The sequence below is a fragment of the Lissotriton helveticus genome, chromosome 7 (genome assembly GCF_964261635.1).
Source record: "Lissotriton helveticus chromosome 7, aLisHel1.1, whole genome shotgun sequence".
Taxonomy (NCBI): Eukaryota; Metazoa; Chordata; class Amphibia; order Caudata; family Salamandridae; genus Lissotriton; species Lissotriton helveticus.
Window position 1 is genome coordinate 473,705,827 of NC_136068.1, and position 26,546 is coordinate 473,732,372.

The 26,546-nt window shown below is 43.7% G+C and overlaps 1 protein-coding gene across 2 annotated transcripts in view; it reads left to right on the forward strand.

The window, feature by feature from the left end:
* The window catches only part of LOC144768631 (uncharacterized), a 1,076,067-nt gene that overhangs the window by 930,199 nt on the left and 119,322 nt on the right, over window positions 1-26,546 (forward strand). For both annotated transcript variants that reach the window (XM_078652440.1, XM_078652441.1), the window contains 2 exons: window positions 1,929-2,024; window positions 2,507-2,786. In XM_078652440.1, coding sequence (XP_078508566.1) covers window positions 1,929-2,024; window positions 2,507-2,786 — 376 coding nt within the window. The remainder of the gene's footprint in view (window positions 1-1,928; window positions 2,025-2,506; window positions 2,787-26,546) is intronic.

A 26,546-nucleotide genomic window follows, 5' to 3' on the forward strand; every position in this document is an offset into this window, starting at 1 on the left:
TGCACGCGCTTTTCTATGTCAATGCGCTTGCGCATTGAGCTCCTTTTCACGGGCACTGCATGGAATCGCCATGGAATCGCCCGATCTCGGTAAGCTTTGTTTAAGCGCCTATATATCGAGCTCCCGCTCAATGCGCATGCGCATTGAGATAGGTCGCTCGACCTAAAAACTAGACCTCGCTGGTATTTAGGAGCTTTGCCCTTGCATTCTCAGAGCAGGTGCCAAAGGAAAATATATATTTTTTCAAATTAGCACTGATAGTAGCGACCATTCAGGTGTGCACATTCAGATTGCTGTCGAAGCGGCATTGCTGCATTATGCTGACGCTATAAGGACCCAGGGACTGGACTTTCTTCTTGCCGGGGATAGTGCAGTGATAGGCCAGGGGTTACATGGATTTTTTAATCCTTGTCCGTTGATGTGAAAATGGAGATACTCACGAGGTCAGTTGCTAAGAAAATACATAGAGAGGTGACGATTTTAAATTAAGGTTATAGGGAGGACTAGTTTGAGTAAGACATTATTCCTTTCTTCTAAGACTAGGCTCCTCTCCACTGAGGAGACTGATAGTGTTCAAACGTTATGACCAGTTTTTGCAACTGCTTTGGGGAAATTATTCGAACTGACTGAACACAGTGACAATATGTTGATAGTCAGTATTGTGGAAACTGATGTAAGTGCAGGTCAATATTAAAACTTCAGTATTGTGATACAACACTGAAAGAGGGCAAGTGTTAGTGTAAGGCGCATGTTACTGTATTTAGGATATTGTTAAAGCTAGAAAGAGATTGTACGTTAGAGTAAGTACAAAGGTTGGATAAAAAAATAGTTAAGAGTTAGCGCTGGGATATCTAGAGGGGTTTTCCACATTTAAAAATGGTAAAACAAAATTTAACCTAAAATTTTAGAAAAAATGCCTGAGATTCTTTCAAAAACAAGGAAACTAAATGGGATCCTGAGATATTTGTCGTTGAGATTAGTGAAATATGGTTATTCTCAGTGTGAATTTTCCAAAAACAAGCACATGGGATCCTTGAGAAGGTGTATGACTAATGCCTTTTGGAAAGAGAGCATACCAGGCGCCAGGGTAATGTTTTCAGGTTAGTGAATAAATGTTCTTTGTGCTTAGGCAGGAACGGATGTGATTACGTGCTTTTGGAATTTAGTGTAATAGATGAGTCTTCTGATGTTAATTGATCCTCCTGCAATGAAGAGTATGACAAGCAGGTAGGGGGTTATTTGTGGGCGGATGGGTTTGTAAGTAACGCCTTGTATTGGCTCTACTCTTAGTAGGGCCAGTGCATGGATTTCTGCTACCCTCAGAAAAGTGAATGTTTGCCCTCCCAACCTCTCCATCACCTATAGCATCCCTGCCTTAATTTGAAAAAAAAAGAATATATTTTACAGGCTCAGTTGCAAAGACAGGTTTATCGATTATCTCCATCATAGCAGTGAATTTCACAATTGCAGAGCCAAATAATGTTCACACACAATGTTATGTTATGTTATGTTAAATGATTTTTAGAGCGCACAGCTGCCCCAGCAAAGGGGCGTCCCGGCGCTGTCAGACCTGAATCACAAAAATCACAAGGTACACTATAGAAGAATGACAGTGAGCTGGGCCATACTGTTCTGATTCTTTTACATCCACAGAGGTGTCTGTAATTACCCTCCTTGCCATACTCTCAACCACAGCCAAATACAAACATTTCCACATTCTCTGGAATTGCCTTGAGCCGCCACACACTTACCTTTACTGACACATTTTAAATTGATATACTAGACCCTGTACTCCCACGGAGATGCTCCACTTCTTTCCAGCCAGCATACCAACTGCCATGGACTGTCCAAGGGCATGGAGAACTCCAGGTAGTGGCTGTTGGGTGTGTATCGATCAGCATGACCTGAGCTCTTCTTATCTGTTTCAGAGAAAAGGCGCCGCTCCCCCCTTGGCTGGAGATGCTTGGAACCAAAGACAGACCAGGAGGAGGAAATGTGCAGGTTGCTCTTGTGTAACTCGAATGGTAAGGATCCCAGTTAGACCACCTCAAAGGGTGAGTAGAGGAGCATGACACAATGAATATGAGGGGTCTGCATCCTAGAACTGGAGCAGCATGTGATGCACTAGATGAGAATGGAGGTGGATCGGCCCTGCAGTTGGTGGATTGCAGCACTGCCAGAGTCAGCTGCATAATCAGGATTGATGCTTGCTTCTAGAGCTCTGTGTGGGTTCCAGGACTGGAATATCAGGGGCATAACTGGGGGGGGGGGGAGGGGGGTGCCCCTACTCAGTCCAGAGCCTTTTAGGGGAACTTAATACAGTTTGTGAACCCCTTCAATACATTTTGCATGGGAAGCTGGGTAGTCCTTTTGTCTTAATCCAGTGGCAGAGAGGAGTGACCAAGAATGGAAGAGCTTTGGAAGGAGTGTGCATGGGATCACGTTTTTTGGTTGCTGCCATCTTGTGTCAGTGTTCTCATCTGTACCTCCTATTTCTACCTTCCAGACTGGAAGATTGTGAAAAACGACGTTGGCGCTGGAGTGGAGATTGTTTTGCTGGGATTGCCACTCCACACAGAGAAGCTACTTCTCCAATTTGAAAGCCATAAAAGTCCTGATTGCCTCTCTGGAGATGCTGACCCTCTGCAGACCATGAAAATGCGTAGCGGTCTCTCAATCTCTGTGGAGTTGGACTTTGAGTTCACACACAGCTACCTCACTCGACTGGAGACAAGCGATAGTGAATTTGAGAGGACCAAGAAGAAGAGATTTGCATTTGTATACAGGTAAAATATTATATTCGCCCTTCTTGAGGGAGCATTTATTGGCCTGGCATTAGCCAAGACCTTTTGATTCGACTAATTGACGTGAATAATATACATACTTAAATGGGCTTTCAGCCACCTCTCTTAACCCATTGGTTTGTCGTTGTGTCTTTCCCATTTTGCTTCCACCCACTTCAGCGTACAACATGGGGCAATGGGTCAGCTTACGCAAGCCTCTGGTTAACTTCACTTGAGTGATTGCGTTTTGCTGTTTCAGAAGGTGCACATCCGCACAAAGGGAGTTCCCTTTCGTGCCAGTGTTGCCTGATATGATAGTAGGATGTATATGAAGTGAGTACAGGGCACATTCCAGCTTCATCTGTTTCTGTCTCCTTCAGCCATTGACTGACTTCACCAGAAGTTACGGAATACTGTCTTTTCACAAGGAGCACATCCACACACAAGGTAGTTCCATTCAGTGCTGGGTTTACCATGTTCAAGTTCCAAGTTCCTGAATTTATATAGCGCACTACTCACCCAGAGGGTCTCAAGGCGCTTGAGGGAGGGAGGGAGGGTGCATTACTTATCGAAAAGCCAGGTTTTTAGCTGCTTTCTGAAGGAGAGGTGGTTCTGGGTAAGGCGGAGGTGCGTGGGGAGAGAGTTCCAGGTTTTGGCCGCTAGGTAGGAGAAGGATCTTCCTCCCATGGTGGATCTGTGGATGCGTGGAATTGCGGCGAGGGATTGGTTGGATGATCGTAGTTGGCGGGTGGGTGTGTAGAAGGACAGTCTTGTGTTGAGGCATTTAGGTCCTAGGTCGTAGAGGGCCTTGTGAGCGTGGGTGAGGAGACGGAACGTTATTCTCTTGTTGATGGGGAGCCAGTGGAGTTCTTTCAGGTGACCTGAAATGTGAGCTTGACGAGGGATGTCCAGTATGAGTCTGGCTGAGGCGTTTTGGATGCGTTGGAGTTTTTTCTGTAGTTTGGCAGTGGTTCCGGCGTAGAGGGTATTTCATAATCCAGTCGGCTGGTGACCAGTGCGTGGGTGACTGTCTTTCTTGTTTCGGCGGGGATCCAACGGAAGATTTTTTTGAGCATGAGTAGGATGTTGAAGCATGAAGATGAGACGGCGTTGACTTGTCTGGTCATCGAGAGGGAGGAGTCCAGGATGAAGCCCAGGTTACGTGCGTGATCTGTAGGTATGGGTGCTGTACCCAGGGCCGGTGGCCAACAAGAGTCGTCCCAGGCAGAGGGTGATGGTCCTAAGATGAGGACTTCTGTTTTGTCCGAGTTTAGTTTTAAACGGCTGTTCTTCATCCATTCGGCTACTTCTTTCATTCCTTCGTGTAGATTGGTTTTGGCGGTGTTTGGGTCTTTGGTGAGGGAGAGGATCAGCTGGGTGTCGTCTGCGTAGGAGATGATGTTGAGGTTGTGTTGCCGCGCAATGGATGCGAGTGGACTCATGTACACGTTGAATAGGGTGGGACTGAGTAAAGATCCTTGTGGTACGCCGCAGATGACTTCGGTGGCCTCTGATTTGAATGGGGGTAGGCGGACTCTCTGGGTTCTTCCGGCGAGGAACGAGATGATCCAGTCCAAAGCTTTTCCTTGTATTCCGACATTGCTGAGGCGGTGTATGAGGGTGCTATGACAGACTGTGTCGAAGGCGGCGGAGAGGTCGAGTAGGATGAGGGCGACTGTTTCTCCGTTGTCTAGAAGCGTTCGAATGTCGTCTGTAGCTGCGATGAGGGCGGTTTCGGTGCTGTGTTTGGCTCGAAAGCCGGACTGTGACGGGTCGAGGGAATTGTTGGATTCAAGGAAGGTGGCGAGCTGACTGTTGACGGCTTTCTCGATGACTTTGGCAGGGAATGGGAGGAGTGAGATGGGGCGGTAGTTCTTAAGTTCAGAGGGGTCTGCTGTGGGTTTCTTTAGAAGGGCGCTGAGTTCGGCATGTTTCCAGCTTTCCGGGAAGGTAGCGGAGTTGAAGGAACAGTTGATGACATCGCGGAGATGGGGGGCGATGATGGAGTCTGCTTTGTTGAAAATGTGGTGGGGACAAGGGTCGGTTGGTGAACCTGAGTGGATGGAGTTCATCAGGCGGATGGTGTCTTCAGTGGTGATTGGGTTCCAGGCGCAAAGGTTGTGAGAGAGCTGTTTTGGTTCGGAGGTGAGTGGAGTGGACTGATCCTCGGATTGGTTTTCAAAGCTGTTATGTATGTCGGCGATTTTGTTGTGGAAGAAAGAGGATAAGGAGTCGCAGAGGTCTTGAGAGGGAGTGATGTTGTTGGTGCCGGCGGTGGGGTTGGTAAATTCTTTGACGATGTTGAATAGTTCCTTGCTGTTGTGGGCGTTGTTGTCGAGTCGATCCTTGAATGCTGATTTCTTGGTGGATCGGATTAATTGGTGGTGTTTGCGGGAGGCGTCCTTGAAGGTGGTCAGGTTGTCGTTGGTTGGGTTTTTTCTCCAGGTTTTCTCGAGAGTACGACATAACTTTTTGGATTTCTTAAGGTCATCGTTGAACCAGGGGGCCTTTTTGTTGCCTACTTTGATCTGGTGGTTTTTCAAGGGTGCTAATTCGTCAGCGCTGTGAGTGATCCATTGTGTGAGTTTGGTGGCAGCATGGTTTGAGTCCGATGATATGGCAGGTGGGTTGTGGTTAAGCGATGTGAAGAGTTGGTCGGTGGTGACTTTGTTCCAGTTTCTTGGTGGAATAGGTTGTGGGGGGTTGTGGGTCGTGGTCTTTTTGTAGCTGAAGTGAACGCAGCTGTGGTCTGTCCAATGGAGAGCTGTGGTGTGATCGAAGGAGATGTGTTTGCTGGAGGAGAAGATAGGGTCGAGCGTGTGTCCGGCAAGGTGGGTGGGGGTGTCAACAAGTTGTTTGAGTCCGAGATTGGCCCAGCAGCTTTCCAATCAATAACGTTTTGCAAAAACCGTGACAAAACAAAACAAGACTTACCAAACGCCAGACCTATTAGCTTTGCCTATACATATTTTTTTTGAACGCTCAAGCACTCAAATTTATATTGAAGTAAAAATAAGCTTACATTTAATTTTTATTTATTTTTAATTTGTTGACAACACATTTCACAATCAGTTAGATGTGTATAATTCACCCTCCCCATACCTGGCAAAATTCTGTGGAACTGAAATCTCTGCCACTAGGTAAACTTCCAGAGAATTGAAAAACAATACTGCTCTTTTCATTTGTGATCATTTCTTACAATACATTTTATTGTAATTTCCAATATAAACCAGAGGCAGCACAATTGACTGTTCAAGATGAAGCAAAAATGCAGTGTTAATTATGTTGTTGAAGAAGTAAAGACTTAAAGTGTTTAGCAATTACTGGCCTCATATATCAACAGTGTTTTCCTAATCTCCTTCCCGTGGAGTGCTATCAAAATGTCCTTTCCCTTATCACAACACTATCCAAAATGTGTGGTGTTTCTGAAGGTGCCCTCGAGCTTGATAGAGGTGTATTTCAAGGGCCATACAGTGATTTAGGGCTGAAACCCAGATTCCTAAGTCTGGGGGTTCTCCAGCCTGATATTTGTGAAATATATCTCATTTTGCATTTTTGGAGAAAAAAAATCAATAGTGCGTGTTTGTCTGAGTCTAATAGGATATTTAGTAGGGCCAGTTTTGGAGTGAGCAAGTCGTGGCACGCCTCAGTCCGTAGAGGACTGGGATGGCCCCTATGATGAAGCATGTCACGTGGGGATACCCTGGTGAGTGAGTACTCAAGAAAGAAAACATTTTCTTTCTGAAATCTAATTTTTCCAACTCCAGTGAGTGTTGTGAATACCAATCACCCAAGGGCTAGGTTCTTGATCCCCAGATTTAGGGATTTTCATGTAGATTTTACATCTTCACCCATCTACAGTTTAACCTTGAGTGGGATACATTGGAGTATAGTGTTTAGAGCCTTAGACATCGGGAGGGGGTATGTATGAGAAGTAGGTATCTAAGAAAGCTAATGTAGACTAAATTCTGAGTGAAGGTCTGTGAATGAATGGACAGTGCCTTATGCTACTCTATCTCCCAACTTAGAGATGCCAATGGAATCCCACCCTGGTAACCCAGACGGGACAAGGCTAACTTCAAACATGTGCCCAACCATAGAGGGGCCCCCATCGTTTGGCCCCCAGAACAGTCAGTGGTTCTCAACACATCTTTCAATTCACAGATCTTTGTGGTGGCAGCAGGTGGTCAGGCAGAGGGTGCATTACCCATGTATAGGAAGGTTATTTGGAGTATGCTCCCCATGGCCCAGAGCTAAGCTGCATAAGCAGGGTCTCATCCAGAGATGAACAACCAACAATAAATTAATACAAGTATTAACTGGGAGCGTCAATAATAGTTTTGCATGTCGGCCCTGCCCTGTGAGAAGTTGGCCTGGCAAATGATGTCCACTATTCCAGTGGGCACCTTGCACCAGTCCAAACGACCCTTACTGATGGTAGGTTTAAGACAACCTTTAAAGAAAGCTATACTAGTGGTCGCTGTGGGGAGCAGCCTTCAGGCTAAGTCTTGAAGGAATGTAAAGCAGCTTGTTTTACCAGTCTATAATCTCTTGAATGATCAAATGAAAGAGCACCACACCAGGTATATGTCAAATATATGTATTTGTTCTAAACACAACCCCTCAGGTCTCTTTATGAGGCTAGAGGCAAAAGTACAATACAAGGACTTTAAATACAACACAGTAATAGCACAGTATATGTTTTGCCCTAGGGGCCTCACAAACCATATACTAAAATAGTGGTATAAGAACAACGTGAGGGATAGAAGTGAGGCCTGGGGCCTGTAGAACCGCTGGGGCAATCAGAAACCACCCAAGGTAGGGACGCAGGAGACCCACGGGGGACGCGTGCAGTGTCTAAACACAGCCACGAATCACCATTGAATTCTATGTAGGAAATTCAAGTTACAGTTTTAAAGTTTAAGGACACTTAGGAGTGGACTGCGGTGAAACCCCCTTAGACTAGGACACTTCGGGAGTCAAGACCCACAGGAGCACCGGAGTACTCGTGTTACCTCACCCAGGGAAGCTGGGTGCATAGGTGTCTTTTCGTGTCGGGTTTCATCGTCGATTCCAATGGAGAGCTGCGAAGAAGTGCCGCGGGCGACGAGAGGAAAAGTGTCCGGGTGTATTCAAGGGTGGATTGGAGGTCTGAAGAACCAGAAAGCAGAGGGGACAGAGTCTGGGTCACTAGCCAGTGACAAGGATGGCGACAAGAAGATGCCAGCCTATGTTGGGTGCTTTAAGGTGAAGTAGATGAAGTTTGACTCTTCAGCCACGAGAACCAGACGGCGACGATCAGGAGCTGGATTCGAGCTGTCCCACAAAGGATATCGAGTGCTGCAGCGTCGGAATCGGATTGGACCCAATAAGCCTTGGCAACAGCCACCCACGCAAGATGACAAGATTGGCATCAGTGCAGACCAGCAAGGTCTGAGGGACTCACCCTTTGGATGGGAGTCAGAGCACATTTGGAGCAACCAGGAAGCCTCAAGAAACAAAGGATTGTACTTCATGGGGACCCACTAGCCAACGGACTAGGGATCGCGATGGAGCCTCAAGCTTCAGTGAAGAAAACAGGCTCACGCAAACATCATGGAGTGTAGGCCTCTCAGCTTCAGGGCAAAAGGTGCTTGGGATAAGGGCAACAAATAGCCCAATGCACAACTTCGGGAAACTTTGGGAAGTAGATGCACTTGCAAAATTGCAGGATGTCCAGGAGTTCCGGTCCCACGTCTCTCGTGTCGGCTGCGGGTCTCAGCTTTGCTGGGATCTTGCGTCGGCCTCAGAGATGTCTGGAAGTACGTGTCCTGTGTGGCAGATTCTTCGGGATCCGGCGGGTGCCTCGAAAATGCACACCAGCAAGATGCTCTTAGGCGCCTGTTTGAACAGGGATGTCACTTATTGACCTCAAGAGAGATTTCTTCCATCTTCCAGTCGATATGGAATGTCGAAGGTCCAGGATTTCGTCTTCAGAGTTTCGTTCAGGGTAATCTAAAGTCTCAGTGACTGGGTTCCTATACTTATACTAAGTTTAGGGGATGGACTAACTCTAGGGTCCCACCTATGGGATGACCTGGGAAGGGGGTGGTTACACCCCTTCCCCTTTGTCCAGTTTCACGCTAGAGCTGGGACTGAGAGCCCCAGCAACCAGTTTAAACTTGGAAATGCATGGAGCACTGTGTATGCCCCAGGCAGTGTCTGAAAAGCATTCAATGAATGCAACCCACCCTGCCTCAATGCACTAAAGCCTGTCTGGGGAGGTGCTGGCACCTCCCTGGACAGGAAACCTATTATCCAGGCCTCCCCTGCCGGAGTTTCGTCCAGCAGCAGGAGGTCAGACTAGTGTCTGTGGCAGCAGCATCCATTTTGTGATGCTGGGGCTCTTTTAAACTCTTACCGGGAAAGTAAGTGTGTACATGTCTTCTCCCTCTAGAAGGGTGGAATGCAACCCCCGCCGCCAGAACTGGCGGGAGTAGTATTCCAAAGTGTTTGACACCAAACACGACATGTTTTCATGTAGCCAAACCAAAGTTAGCATTAACCGCGAGGATTATAATGCACCTAAGAGTATATCGTATGGCCATATCACAGAACAGATATAAGGAAGGGATTCCGAAAGCTGCAGAGAGGCTCAGCTCATGCTAGGGCACCCTCTTACACAAAACCAAGCACTCTGCCCTCAGGATTGTCAAGACCTGCCAAAGGAGTGACTTATAGGTTAATATGTGTCTGTTTTAAATGGTGGATATAGGTAGACTATATCCCAGTAAGGGGTGCTTACACCACCTTACCCAGGCTGCAAGTGCAGACCTGTGGTGCCATTTTGGAAGGCGTCCCATGGGTGGCATAATACATGCTTCAGCCCCTGGTAGGCCTCTGGGGTACCTATGCCCTTGGTACCTAAGGTACCATACACTAGGGGCTCACAAGCTAACTCAGTAACCAATCTGGTATGTACCTAATGTACATGGAATCAATTTAGAGAGAGAACAGCTAGGCTGTGGGCCTGATTAGCAGGGCCACAGCCAGACTAAAGTCGAAAAAGCAGTGAAACACAGCAAAAAGTGGGGGTAACCATAGGAAGCAGACCCTACTCTCCTACATGCCCAGGCCGCAAGGATTTGGTGCACCTGTTCTTTGCCACCCTGAGTGTACCACTGTTCCATGCAAAGGAGCACCATTTTAGGAAGAAATCAGATGAAGTTGAAGGATCTTAAAAGGAGTCATTCTTGAGTTTGTATATAAGCCTATGGAAAGATAGCATTGCAATTATAGTGACTCGTCCCAGCATTGATGGTGGGAGAGGGGCCCAAATGCGCCCTGTAGGCCATGAAGAAAATTCAAGCGGTTAAGACATCCCAAAATTCACTTAGACACTAGATACTATGATGGCAAAATGGAGAAGATTTTTGAGAAATTTGCAGGACAAATGGAGGCAATGACAAAAAGGATTTCAGATCTTGAAAATACTCAAAGTGGATTGCTGAAAACCAACGCCATTCATAAAAGAAGAACTTTGCTCTGTAAAACAACAGCTGGAGGATCATAAAAAACAGAGCAAGAAGGACTAATTTTAGATTTGTGAGGATACCAAAACAGGAGGAATGAAAGGCTGCTCCTGCTAATGAATGAGTGGATGATTTGATTCATACGCACATGCTGCAAGGATTTACAGATGATCTGACTTTTTGGAATATGCGGGCACGCCCCATACAATGCTGGTGGATTTCAGGGAATATCGAAGCCAGGAGAAGGTACTTAATAGTGTGATTAAGTTAAGAGGAGTTAAGATGAGAGATGGGTAAAATGTGCAGGTCTTTCCTAATATGTTGTTTGAGACCTCTAAAAGACAGAAGGAGTTTAGGAAGATGATCAATGCTTTTCAAGTGACAGGGGATCAAGCCAGGCTTCTGCAGCCTGCTAGATTGAAAGCTCTGTTTAAGGGAACATTTAAGGTTTTGATTTACATTGAGACGACACAAAAGTATTTGTCTGAAATGCAGTCTTAGAAACTACTAAGGGTGAATGAATTTAAGTGAAGCAGTGAATGGCTCTGGGGCAAGAGGTAATTGGGGCTGTTTTGCAATATGAAAAGGCTGTAATTGTGCTTTGATTTCAAACCATTCAAAATGTTTTCATGTAAGCGAAAAAGCAAGTGAAGTGAATGTAAGTCTGTTACTTTGCAACACCTATGTTTAGTTGAAGGGGGGTGACTCCAGCTAATTGGGGCCCCTGGAAGGTGCAGACACTGCATCGGAAGGTGGAAAGTAGGGGCACTGTGAATGGGCGACTCGAGTCTCCATGGGACGGTGGGGATTGTTGGAGATGAGGTTGGTTTTTTTGGGTTTCTAGTGGGGTACACGTTTGGGGCTGAGGGCTGGTATAGCAGCTCTCAATTAGGGCTGTGGCAAGTATGTTGGGGGAGAAAAAGGTTTCTTGCAGGAGCTGGTCAAAGCAATTTAACCAAGTGGACCCGGTGGATGGTGAGAAAGTAGCAAAGTATTTTAGGCATAGGTTAGATTAGGACTAGTTTGATATTTGGTTTCAGGTGCAAGATTGTTTCAGTGAATGTTAATGGGCTGAATAACCAGTGCAAATGCGGGGCAGTTGGTCGATAATGACACTTGTTTTGTTCTACATGAGACTCGCATTAAATAATCTAAGATATTATCAGTAAAATGGAGCCCATATCCAACTTGTGGTTCATTCCTCTACATCTGCTTTTCTCAGAGGTGTTGCGCTTCTCACAAGTAGGAAGTTTGTGGGTAGAGAAGAACAAGGGGCTTCCGACCCATCCGGTAGATCGCAGTGGTAGAAATTCAAATTAGTAGCGAAAAGTTGTCCCTGGTGTCATTTTATGGCCCAACCACTGATGACCGTCAGCCACTATGTGACTTGTCACTTAATTTGGTGAGCTTTCCTAATAAAATATTAATTGGTGGCGATGTTAATTTTACACAAAAGGCAGAGGTAGATATAAGCAGGCTGGCGTCTCTCCATCGTAATCCTAAAGTTGCTAGAGCGAAGCAGAGGCTTAAGGAAGAACTTAGTTTGTTAGATCCTTGTAGAGTTCTTTATCCATCATGTAAGAGTTATACTTTTTATTCTTCCTGTATCTGCTTTGCCTCTAGTATTTTTTGACTTCTAAAGATCTGTTGATCTTTTATCCTTCGATCACTTCAAATTATTTATCAGATCATGCTGCTATTAGTCTATCTGTTACTTTTTCTGAGAAAACTGTCTTCAACAAACATTGGTTCTTAAAAAGAGCCTTTTTAGTGAAAGAGTTCTTTGTTGAACAAATTAATGCCCAGACTAGTTTGTGTTATGTGAATGAACAGATCTCTTATATTGAAAATGTGTGGGAGGCATTCTAAGTGACTATGCGGGGGATTGTTGCTTATCAGGCCAATCTTTATAAATTAGGAAATCTGAAAATTAGGGCACTGTCGGAGGCTTTTTCTTTGGCAGAACTCAAGCTCAAGCACGTAGTTAATCCCAAACAGCGCATGGAAAGATAGCTAGGGACGACTAAACTACAATATGTTTTGTTGGAGAGACACCAGCACACAGAACCTCCTCTTCCTCTTCCTCACCAAAACCTGTCTCAAACCCACATCGGCTCCGGACATTGTTTAACCATCCCTACTAGATACAAAATCCTGTACCAGAACTGAACCCATAAACCAGGAGGAGGGCTTGCCATAATCCATAGAGACACCATCAAGTGTACTTCTTACACTGACCCAGAAGCCACTTTTATGGAACACATGCACTTCAAGCTTAAGACAGACTGTAAACCATCTGTCATAGCCTAGCGGCTCCCATGACCTGGCACACACTTCAGCAACCTCCTCACTGACATAGGTGATCTCAACGAAACAATGGACTCAAACTCCACAGACTTGCTTGAAAGTCTACAGAACATCGGCCTCACCGAAATCATACAAGGCCCTACCCACATTGCTGGAAGTACCTGGACCCCGTCTTCTTCTTCAGCGACAAGTTTAAAGTCAAACACATCAATCCACTCACATGGACTGACCACTCCATCATCCACTTTCCCAAAACAGGATCACCCCTATGGAGTCTAGCAACACCCCAAGCTGCTGCTGGAGGAAAGTTACAGAAACAGAATGGGTTGAACGCCCTCCAGCTATACTACCCAAACCACACCGATGACCTCATCAGTGACACAAACAACTTCAACAACTGGATCATCACCTGCACAAATACCCTGGTGCCCCTGAAACACTAAACCCAAAAGATCCAACAAATAAGCTAGCTGGTACAATGCTGACCTCAGAGAGTCCAAGAGAGTTTGCAAAGAACTCTAAAGGAAATGGAGAACCACCCAAGGAAGCATCACAAAAAGACGCCTACAAGACTGCACTTAGACACTATCATATCAAGTGAAAGAGACCAAGAAAAAGGTCTGACCCTGAGAATTGAATCTAGCTCCAACAACTGCAAGGAACTTTTCGTCATCGTCAAGGAATTCACCAACCCAACAGCTGCAACCAACAGCATCACCCATACACATTAACTCTGCAACAAACACTCCAACTTCTTCCACTGAAAAATCACAAACATTTAGAGCAACTTTGAAACCCAGCCAACCATTATTGAGCTTCCCAGCATGCTAACCTCATCAGCAAAGACTATCAGCTGACATCATGAAACCCTCTATCCATTCAGAACATTGCAATCATAATAAAGACAGTGCACTCTTGGTTGCCCACAGACCTCTGAACTCACCATATCTACAACCTGGGAAGAACCACGATCAGCGAGGCACTCACTTTCATCATCAACACCTCCCTCAAGACAGTCACCTTCCCAGCTGGAAACACACAAAATTCACCGCTCTGCCCTAAAAACTCTCAGCCGACTTTAAAGCACTGAACAACTACTGACCCATCTTGCCACTCCCCTTCCCAGCCAAAGTCATAGAAAAGACCATCAACAGACAACTCTCTGACCACTTGAATGCTACAAACCTTTGGCTGACTCGCAATCAGGATTCCAAAACAACCACACCACCGGAACAGCTCTCATCGCTCATTCTTCTACTAAGGACAACACGCCAACCTCATCCTCATCTAACTCTCTGCCTCTTTTGACACCATCTCCTGCCACACTCTCATTGCCAGATTACACACAGTGGAATTCAAGGACCTGTACTCAAATGAATAGCTTCCTTAATCTCCGGAAGAACACAACGAGTCAGGCTAGTGCAGTTCACTTCAGAACTCAAAGACCTCATCTGGGGAGTTCCTCAGGGATCATCACTCAGCCCCACACTTTTCAACATATACATGACTCCTCTGGCTAAGCCCCTGGAATCAGCATTATCTACTACGATGACATCCAACTCATTTTTACCCTCTCACAATACACAGTCATCACTAAGACATACTTCAAACAAGGCATGACCAGCATGGCCCATTGGATGAAGAAGAACTGCATCAAGCTCAATACCGACAACACTGAAGTGCTGATCTTCGGGAATAAGAGCTCACCTTGGGACTCCCCTTGGCAGTCTGCTGAACTCGGACCCACACCCACCCCAACTGACCACACTAGGAACCTAGGGCTCATCCTGGACACCAACCTCACCATGAAGTACCAGGTCAACATCGCCACCTCAGCATGCTTTCACATCCTCTGTATTTTAGGTAAAATCTTCAAGTGGCTCCCACTAGACACCAGAAGTACCATAACGCAGGCCCTATTCACAAGTAGATTAGACTACAGCAACGCAGTCACCGTTAGTATTCCAACCCATTTTCTTAGCAGACTTCAAACCATCCAAAATGTTGCTTCCAGACTCATTCGCAACCTCCCTTGCTGGTCCTACACCACACCACTCCTCAGTGAGCTCCACTGGCTTCCTATCCAAAAGGCGGTCGATCATTCTACCAAGCCACAAAATCCTGGAATGATCTTCCCCCAACACACCAGGGTCTGGTCCTTACTTCTTGAATTCCGGAAGAAGCTGTAGATGTGGCTTGCCAATTAGACTTCTTGTGGGACCATTGAGACTGCCTGTACTCGGGCCCAGCCTTACCACATGCCTACTCGCACCTATTAAGCGCCTGGATACCCTCACAGGTGACAATCAGCACTCTATGAATCTACCTTACATTATATGTATTACATTACACAACCTCATTTCAGAGTGTGGCAGCACCACCCTCTCATTTGAGGATGGAGCAGCATGTCAGTCTACACCTTGGTGAAAATCTCCACTTGGAAATGGTGAATGGCAAAAACAGTAGAAAGTTACACCTAGTGAATGAGTAAATATATACATGAGTAAATTTACATATGTATATTTACCATGGTGAATTGGAACTATGTGCTGAACAGGAGCCTGTTCTTAGTGACAGCACACATAATCACCCAACAAGCTTTTGAGTGTTGGAAACACAAAAGTAGAATTCTTCTAGTCCATGGTGGACTCTAAGCTGTGGAATGCACTGTCTCTAAGACAGACGGCAAAACTGTACAACATGTCCTTCAGGTGAAACCAGAAAAATGCACTGTTCTAGGTCTCATTCAAATAAATCCACACAAATCTGCAGTTCTGGTTAAAGCATAATAGATCAGGATCACATCTTCCCCTAGTATTATTGCACAGGCTTCACTAAGTATATCAAACTACTCACCATGGTCCAGATGTACAAAGCCATATTATAGTTGCCAACCGTGCAATTCAGATCAATAGGGTGTGTGACTGAAAATTGGCTTCATCTATTTTGCAAGTCAGAAAAACATTTCTGACTCTTAAACTTGATATATTGACTCAAACTAAATTTCAGTTTGGTAAGGGTGTGAAATGGGTGTTCCTACTAATTGCGATTCTGTAAGGTATGTATTAATGCTTGCAAATCATTGATCAGTTACCTACACTCCAAAGGTGGTGGTAAAGGATTCGCAAACTGAAAAGTGTCTTCTTGGGACATCTTTCTCGTTGTGAATAGCGTTGGGAGCCTTGAGGGTAGGAGGGACTGTGAGGGAGGGCAAAAGGAGCAGCTCCATTGCCTCTAAGCAACACAAAGCTGCTTTAAAAGCGAGCTTCATGGTTTGTAATGCAAACACATAGATAGTTGTCTGTTGTTCTCTGCACATCACCATTGCTGTTTGTGGCCAAACAGAGCGGGTTGCAAACACTGACCTGTCCCATGAATAGTCATTAGGCAGGTTAATCTATGACCCACAGCGATAAGAGATTTTGTGATGCAACCTATTAGTACATAGGTCACATTGCAAAATGAAACACTAATTGCAAAAGTCAGTGTGCAATTTGAAGCCACTTTTTGCGACCAGTCTTCTTGTACATCTGACCCTACATTAATAAATAATTAACATTACAGAGAAGTGGAACTTACTTGATTTTTCAAGAAAACAACTTATGTTCTTGAAAGGAACTCCTTTATATTTTTCTAATGAAGGCAAATATTTATTAAGCAGTGAAACTCTTTTTGGGGTTACAAACTGTTGCCTTCCTTAATTAAACAGTTTAAAACATTTTGCAGTAAAAGAAAAGCCTTACTTTCTACTAATAAATAACTATTTATCTATATATTATTGGTTATTCAGACATTGTGCAAATTTTTTTTTTTAGCAATTGGGATTGTGAATTTTATGACTAGGAATGGCAAATTTCTCTGTAGAAGATTTGCAATAGAGATGCAAATGTCTGCTCAAATTTGTATCACTCATGGGTCTTCACAAACCACCAAGAATACCTAAATCTCCCCCATAATTTCACCAATAAATTTAGCTAAATAGCTCCTAAGCGTTATATTTCAAAGTGATGTTTAGAATTTGCCGCAAAGACTTCCACAAGAAAGTTGACGAAAATGTCCCTACATTTGTGTATGTTATCCAGATAAAGTCTATTAGCTATAAACAAAGAAAGCTCATTAAGATTAATTCACCTGCTGAAGAGATGTATGCATTAGTGTTCTGAAGTTCACATTTCATAGCTAGCATGCTAAAATATGGAATTGATTTCAGATGCCTGCCTGATATGAAGATCATTATGCAAGAGAAGCTATGAATACACTTATTAGGATTAGCAAAGTGTTTGTTGTGACAGTTATCACACCTGGTCACTTCACGGGGTCAGCATTTCTTGGCTATGATAAATAGCATAAACGTTTTTGAGGAGTTACACGCAGATGTTGGTGCTTACCACACCCAAATCCATGTGTTACAGTAATTATAGAGTATCCCCTCCAACCCTCCCTACCCAGTAAATTTGGGCAAGTTTGACCCTCTTAGATTTTCCGGGGAAAAATGGTGGAGGTGTGGTGCGAAGTGCAAAATGTATAATTCTGGTATGTGTAGTAATAATAGGTATTGCACATACCGCATTTAACGGGCCATTCATCTTGATCGCCTGCGTGTAAACTAGCTAGATCAGTAGAAAACAAGAATCTCTTGTGACAGGCATGAATTAGAGTAAGGTCTTCCAGTTCATTCCGTACCTGGTCTCTAAAGGTACTACAAATGTGACTTACAGTACCTTTATGTTCTTTGGCCATTGGTGCACCTGTGCCAGGCCTCCTGTCATTGATCAAGGAGATCATTATCTTCCTGATGAAAGCTTGTAGTAATTAACAAAAAAACTGTTAAAAGCTCACAAAGGTATTCATTCTGATTACACCACTAGACTAATAGTGTACAGTGATCCTTACTTGCACTGTGAATGTGTATACCTGCACACCTGGTAAACAAAAATTACTATAATGTTTTTTCCTTTGTAACACAGTAGGCGAGCTGCCTCGCTGGGGGTCCGCCCAAACCCCTTAGCCTGAAAACGCACTGTCAAGGCCTGGAAGCACCCAGGTCTGCAAAGCGCTCTGCCCAGTCCCTAAGGTTTCATAATTTTGAGAATTGCAATAATTTATAAATATGTGTTTATAATCACACGACACAAACAGTATTGTAATTCTTAACCAAAATCAGATTGTATTCGAAAGCATTTTCATGTACAGACTTATAACTCAAATGATTGATGAACTAGCAGTTTCCAATTCACTCTAGTTGCTTTTTCAATGAAATGTTCGCATCATACAATACATTTATAACATTTTTAAATTAAAGACAGAGCCCAATGCATTTCTGGTTTTTTGAAAAACCCTTCTTCAGGGGAAGATTTCCAATGTATGTCTATTGCACAGTTGCTAATTTGTCATTCCTTTTGGTGGATGCTACAAATAAAACAAAAACAAAAGAGGTACCATTTGTTATCCCTATCTTCGCTGATATCAGGTAGTGAATTACAGATGTATTTTTAGAATTTGCACATGAGGAAACTAAAGAGTTTAAATGTGGTCAACGTGGAAAGGACCCAGGCGCGTGAAAGTGACTTTGTGAGGAGGAAAGAAAAAAGTGATCTACGCTAGAGCGAAGAGAACGAGTCCCTGTTAATTTTGACAGCCAAAACTATGTGACTGTCTGTGTGATATAAAAAACACTTTAGCGTGCTCATATTTCATGCTGCATGCATTGTTGCCCAACAGTACGATCGTGCCCGGGACTAAAATAAAACCAAGGCGTTCCTCACAACTTCTGGCTTCATCAATTGGGCTCTAAACAAAAAAACCAACAAGAATGTAAAAAACATCCCTCTCAATTCATGTTACTAGGTATGCTCCTAAAAACTACTAGATCGTATTGGTATTGGTCGTTTACTGTAGCTTATTTGGTTGCTCAGTTGAATATAACAATCATTTGATATCTCTAGAAAAGTGCAGCATTTTAATTGCTACAGATGACTTTGTGATTGAGTAAACAATTGCTGCCTTTCTAAATAATTTCTCTCAGTCAACAAGAGATTTTACACCACAATCTCCCATTTAAATCTGTGGGAGGAAAACTAATCCATGTATTGATTTCTTTGTGGGGAATACGTGTGCAACTTTATTGTATGCAAGGTAAGCCAAGTTCAATTTTGTGCAGAAGAAAATGCCACAAATGTTTAATTCTGCATGAACTGTAAACATTTCATTTTTACAAAATAATCGTAGGGATTTGTCACCAAAACATCCAAATTTTGCACATTTAAATGCTACAATTTTGATAAAATGTTCCCAATTTTTCTGTTTTTTCCCATCTTGTCATAAGGACAAATAAAGTGGTCAGAGCCCATCACCAAATTACTATAACCAGATTACACAAATAAACAGAGGACATGTCAACTGACCTAAAATGAATTTATTGAAATGATCTAATATGACTTACTCTATTATCGCCCCCAGTGTATATTGTACACTTGTGCAAAGATCCTTATATCTAATAACTTTTGTAAATACTCAGAGGAGCCATTCCTAACTTTGCTTGCCAGTTAGACCCTTTAACGAACCTCACCCCCTTCTCCTCCTTTGATGTTTTTGTTGAACATCAATGAGTGGAGCTAAAATGTCTATTAAGCTCGTCCTGATGTTTAGTTAGACACATCTACAGTCTCAACATTCATCTTCTTCATAATTGTTCAGCATTAATGTGCATACATTCTTGAGTCTGATGTGCTGGCACCAAACGTGTATGTTGATGAAGCTTAGCTCATGAAAAAAGTATTCTTTTTTGACACATGTTTAGAAATTTCAAAACCGTAGTATTCCACACCTATCTCCAGCTCAATGCAGACAAATGTAAGCTCATTATGTTTATGTTGAAAAAAGGCAGAATATTATGTTACCACTCTGACTAGCCAATTTTGCTCAAATTCTCACTGTTGACCCAGTACTGAAAACATCTTAAAGTGATACCCATTGCTGGAGTCTCAAGTACACCATTTTGTTGAAACCACTGCTCCTCCTCCTTTCCTTTCATGTCTTAGAAAGAGCAGACCATATCCTCCTCAAGCTCCAACCCACTATGGTGGACACAGTGATAAAAATGTAATCTTACTGTTGCAATGGTCTATAGCTAAGAACTCCCAATGAGGATTGTGAAGGTATAAAGGGCAAACGTTCCTGGGGTCCGGATAGCTTGAGGCCTAGAAAATGGGACCACATTTTTAAGCCAGAACCAAATTCCAGATCTTGGCTTAGGTGTCTCTATGTCATGTGCATTACATTGCTCCACATTATCATCAGTCCCCTAGCCTTCCAGGGTACTTCCGTCTGAAAGCCAAAATGGCTTATCCAGTCTCTCTCTCATCTTGACAATCTGGGAAGATGCTGCTTGAAGTACCAGGGCTGCAGATTGTGCAATATACTCTCTAATGCAGTGTGGTGTAATCCCTGTCTTCTTCATTGTAATTAAGTACTAAGGAGTCGATTAGGATGCCATCCTGTCTGGGGAAGGGACCCTCCGCCACAAGGGTGGAGGTACCGTGCCCCGAAGTAGGATGCACCCACCACAGTGGCGGGTGCATCCCGCATTTTTAACATTGCAGCCAACGGTGCTGAAAGCACCGTCCGCCGCAATGTCAAAAATGCATGTTGTGCGTTTCACAGCACAACATAACAGGCACAGCGCGGTGCCTTCCCTGTTGTACTGTGAAACGCAGGGGGGTACCATAGGTACCCCCCATGTGCACCCCCCGTTTCAACCTGGCCCCCAAAGCAAAGCCCGTATGCCTTTCCGTGAAAGAAAGGCATCTGCATCCGGCCATCGTAATATGGCTGGCGGTGTATGGAAGACACCGCCAGCCATATGAACCCTTTTCCGCCCCGGCCACAAGGCGACCGGGGTTGAAAAGCGGCGGACGGTGTTTCTGTCCCTCGCGGTCCCTCCGCCATTGTAATATGGTGGGGGGAAATTGGTGGCGGACGGGCACAGATGGCGGACGGATTGCCACCGCCTGCATGGCGGTGGCGATCCGTCCGTCATCCTAATCTGCCCCTATGTATTCATCTTTTGAGTCTTTTGGTGTTCCTCACAGAGTAGCATCTTCAGAAATCCAGGCTGATGTACATGTGGGCTTATACATGTTATTTCCTGTGCATTCTATTTAATTCTATTTATGATCTCCTGCTGTAATAGGGCATGCACACTATTAGTTGTAATACCACAGGCAAGCTATCAAACATTAGGATTGAATGCTTATCATAGATATTTCCATCTAACATGCTTTTGCTGTCTACTACTGACAGATACCAAGACTGATGTTCTTCTAAAAGGAGAGTAGGCTGGCAAAAGGCTAAATCAATTTATAGGTTTACTATAAACGTTCAGGGCAACCCTAACATGTCAGGTAACACTGCACTTTCAAATTGAAGCACAGCCTTGATCTTGTGGTACTCAAAACATTGTTATAATTGAATTTATATAGTGCTTGTTACCCCTGATGGGACGATTAGTGCTTTGTGCAACACAGCACTCTGCTCCAGAACCCAAGGTTAGTGTTTAGTCCAGTGCTATTTGTTACTGTTGGTTTTGCAGATTATTCTTGTGTGCTCAAGCGAACCATTCCATGTATTCACTCCAGTTCTCTGTGGAATATTAAATTAATAAGATCTAGACGTTATCATTGGGACACTACTGAAGATGTTTTTCTGGGTTAATACAAAGATCTAGAGGAGGTTAGGTTTCAGCGGTATGCCTTTTAACACAGGAGGGTTATGACCTTTGAAAGGAGCCATGGGCAAATTGGAGAAATACATCAATAGTGATTAAGGCTATAAGTAGACCACCACTTTAGCAAGGATAACTGATAAACTCAGGGGTCGAAAGCTTAAAATAATGGCTTTGCACAAACCTTGAAAGATGACTCTACAAATGCTGCAGAGGATGCCTTCTCAAGTCTGGCTCACAGTATTCATTGGAAACAAGGTCAGATCCATTTTGGTTCCCTCTGGTTTGACATGGCAAAAGATGGAGGGTGAGTACAGTTGCCCTAGACAGTTGAAGTACATTTCCTGAGTTCCTGTGGCTGGACAGTGGATACCCCTACACTGAAATTCAATGACGACTTTGTTAGCAATGGGCTGCCGGTTACACTTCCTCAAACACTGCCCTTTGGTAGATGGTCTGGGTGAGAGGTGTAACTTCAGATTCTCTTGTGCAAGGTGAAGGGGACCCTTAGGGCAGGTCCAGCCTTTTTTGGGTTCCTTGATCACACTTTTAGTTGGGCTGATGCAGGCTTCTCCATAGAGGAACTCGTGAGCTACTCGTAGCTCTACATCTATCTATGAGTAGCTCTCCTGTATGCAGCTCAGTCTACAAAATTAGAAGCTTTTTCATGGTTGAAATAATATATGTATTATAAAATTGAAAAATGTGTTTTTGAGATGAAAATATATGTAGTTTCAAAACTCATAAACTGATGTTTTGAGAGAAAAAAGGGACTTCAAAAAGTGATAAATTATGTGGCATTCAGAAGACGGATTACTAATATTATTACCTTGGTGCCTGAGGGATTGCAGGTATGGCTGCCAAGTATTACTCCTACAGAGGGTTATCAAATTGATAAAGCATTTTTTTACACTACAACTGGCAACCTTGCCCGATCCACTGAGGTTATCATTTCTAATAGTCCTGCATATGATGGCTATTAGTGTAATCTTGTTTGAAGTGGTCACTATTACAACACTAATAATAGTAGGTCAGGGTGGTTTTCATTGAACATAAGTAGCTCTGAGAAAAGAAAGGTTGGAGTCCCCTGGTTAATGTCAGCCAGTGCAAAACCTCATACCTGTTTGCGCCTTTATTGAGGATGCTGCAGGTTGGAGACTACCCTGCTGTAATGGACATCACTATACAAAGGTTGTATATGGAGAGGAGACTGGAAAGTACATTTGAAAGAAGAACCACTTCAAATTAGTTCTGCCGCATGTAGACTTCGAAATATTCATAACCCTTGTTTTAAAGCACTCCCAGAATGTGTTAAAACAGCAGAAGTAAAATCCAACATTTGAAAGGGTTATTTGAAAAGCAGCAATTGAGAATACACTTACAGAAGCATTAAGAATACAAAACACGCTGTTGAGGTAACAAATGAATACACAGCAGTACATAGGCGGTAAAAACAGAATGTGTACAACAGCATGAATGTCACAGATTAAGATGTCCTCCACAATTGGAACAGGAGGTAGCACACCGCGAACAGAAGTAAGATCTCTACTTCATGGAGGACACATAAATACACTTTAAAAAGACAAACAGCATTACAGTTTCAGCCAGATTTGTTTGTTTATATCCATGTGCTATAAAAATGAAAATAAAACCTGAATTTCTGGTGCGATAACCACTGCTTACAATCATGACTGGCCCTATTCAGCCAAGTTATTTTCTGTGTTTTTTGTGATAGCCTCAAAGCTGAAAGACTGTGCTTCTTATTTAATATTCCCACGTTGAGTTGATTGTTCTTTAACAAAATAATGCAGAAGGTAGCACCTACTGAATAACAAGTTAAAAAACAGCTTTTTCTATGTACCTCTCAAGCACAGCCTAATGCACGCCTGCTCCCTGCACCTCACATGCAGTGTCATCAGTTTGTGTGTGCATAACTGTGCACATAAGTCACCTGTAATGTTATAGCAGATTGTCTTTGTACTTCACATGTACAGCCTTGTCTGGCCTTCATCTCACATGCAGCATGTGTGTGCCTGCTTCCTGCACTATACATTCACAGCCTGTGTGTCTGCACCTCACGTGCATTGTCATGAAAGTTTGTTCCCTGAAGCTCACATGCACACCATCATTTATGTGTGTTCCTTGCCCCTCATATGCCCAGCCACATGTATTCCTGACCCTCACATTTGTTCATGTTTACCCCTTACCTGTAATCCACATACGCGGTCAGTTTGACTCTGCACCTCACATAGAACCATATTTTTCTGTCTCTGTAACTCAAACACAGGGATCCCCTCTTTGCTCTTCAACTGCATGTCAAGTGTTCAGCCATAATCTCTGCCTGTTTCCAGCACCTCATGGGCAGAGCAGCATGTCTGCCTGCTCCTTGCACCTCAAATTACAGCTGTCTGACCCACTGCACCTCACTTGCACACTGTGCCAGTGCCTGCATTCCACAAGCCCTGTTCCAAGTCTGTCTTTTCCCGTTCCACATTCCTCATATATGCCTGAGGCTGTTCCTCACAAATCAGATGTATGGCTCGCTGTCCCTTCCTGACCCCTGTTTATAGGAAACACGGTTGCTTGGCTGCCCAGCCTCTGCACCTCACATTTACAAGTCACTACGGCTGTCTCCTACACCTCACAGGCACAGATTGCAGAATCTGACTCCTTCAGCCCTGCCCTGCTCTGATATCCTGCATACATAGCCCTGATTCTAAGCACTTCTCCCTGTTTAAGAACACAACGCCTTCTGTTGTATCTTTGTCATACTATATACAAGATCATGTCTTCATTCTGTTTTGGAATGTGGAGTTCTGTGGCACAATGGTTCCATACATAGGAAGAATGATTGTGGTGCTTGGAGAATGGTTGCTGCCACCATCTCTTGTATGACTATACTTATTTTAAATGAACCTACATTAAGTATCAGTGTGCCTGCCTCTTAAAACACTGGCAATGAGTGAGGCATGGCACGGTGTGGCAGGACTGGTTTGAGACGGGGTGAGTGCGGGTTGTGAGCCATATACACTTCTTTTTGGCTCTCCCGCATTGTTTCCTGTTGGAATTGTTGTTGCTCCGAGGAGTTATTGGCTCGCTTTTATCCTGCTGCCTGCTCATTTCACAGTTTGTGTTAACTGTTAATCTATGCTATTATCTGCACCCAAAGAGACTAGAGCCGCTGTCATCATATTGGAGAAGCGTGGCTCAATAGTTAGAGCGCCAGACCCTGATGCAGAGGTCTGGCCCGGGATCAGGGTTCAATTCCTGCCTCGGCGGCTCTTGGACTCAATTTCCCCGGACCTGATAATTCTCGCCTCGCTGCCTAGTCTAATCATGGGTCCCACTCTGTGACTCTGGGCAATAGCTTGTTTAATCTCCCCAAACGGCCCCAGCAGCGCTTGGATGCCTGGCTTCACCTTGGGAGTGCCCAGGAGTGGACATTTCACAGGAAAGCCAGGATGGGTTCCACAGCGGTATGAATACAGCGCTACGAGACTTCTGGGTAGAAGTGCGCTATATAAATACAAACACATTTACATTTACATTACTACACATGAGTGGGTGCATTGGCGGCCATCTTTGTTACCTGACTCTGTCTCATCGTGAAGTTCGGGTATTGCCGATTTTTGCTTCTTCCCTGTACAGTTGATTGCTCATCTTATGGTTTGTGGAAGCTGCAATCGGTAAGACTTATAATAGTGATGTGATTGCTTTGCGACATGCTAAGACTGGCACTAGCGGCAATCTTGGGTGCCTGGTTTTGTCTCATTGTAAAGGTCATACATTTTATTAGAAGAAATACCTTGTTATAGCTAGTTTTTGTCTACTTTCTAGTGGGAATTTAAATACTGTGATTATTTTACTGTGGCCTAAGCAATATCTCTCACATTTGATAGCTTGTTTGTGTCAGTTCTAGTGCCAACATGCATGCTATAATCCCTCCACCTCCTCTTTTGAGTCACTTGGTGAACCACCTGTTATTTAGAAGGGATGGTTTGAGGCATTTTAATGCTTTTCTGGGAGCCACTGACAGCTTAAAGTTAAAACCTGAGAGAAAGAATTGGTTGTTGGAGCATTCACTTGGTCTGGAGGGATAAGACATTTTTGCAGAATTGCCTCCTTTTGTACCTGAAGATGAAGAAGAAGAATAACTTGATTAGTATGTTGAAGCAGGTTAGAGATTGGAAAGCCTTTCTGTTAACCACCTAAGCTGGTAGTTAGAAGCCACCATTTTTTTTAAGGTAGACATTTTTTCCAGTCTGTAGATATGTATGTTGCTGCAATGCAAGTCTTAGTGGCCAAGTGCGAATTGGGAGTGTTTACTGACCGCATTATAAGGGACCAGTTGGTTAGCACATTATTTTAAAAAAATTAGGAAAGATTCTTGTCTTGAAAATATTATATTCTTGAAGGGGCTTTGAATAATGCCAGTAGTATACAGGATTCCAAAATACCTGCTAAAGAATTGAACAAGAACACAGATGAAAATGTTCTAGTAGTTAAAGGGAACAAGAACGCATTAAGTAAAACTCTGCCTGTGGAAGAAAGACATAATCTGTGCTATCGTTGTGGGTCTAAATTTCATGTTTCCGTGTCCTGCTCCTGGGAAGGACTGTAATAAATGTGGTGTTTCACGTCATTTCGCAAGAGTGTGGTGTATGCGTACTTAGAAAAACGCAGTACAGGTAGTGTCTGATGAAACAGATCAAAAAGTTAATAGAAGGTATGGACATTTTACTTATGTTTTCCAGGGTTGATGAAGATGATGTCCCTAAATATAAAGATCCTATTGAATATTTTGCGATAGGAGATGAATGTGTTGCTTTTTTAACAGGATCGGGGTCCAAGATAGATTACCATTATTTCAAAGAACACTTTGAATAACAGATTTGCTGTTAAAAGCTTTGTTCCTCCTGACATTGGAAAGCAAGGGAAAAAGGGTTTTTAGCTCTCAGAGAAACCACAGGGCGCTCTGCCAATAGTAGATGCAATATGTACTAAAACTCCTGTATCTTTTTGTGGTGCAACAAGGCGGGCGGAGAAGACCCTTTAACTGCCCAACAGAATGTCAGGGAACCCTACATACAATACATATATATACCAAATGCCTTATGCACACACTAATAAGTTATCAAACAGTCGTGTCTATGTAACAACACAAGTATAAACAACCAAAGCAAACAGAAACACGAAGAATTCTTCTGCACAGTATCTTTTGCA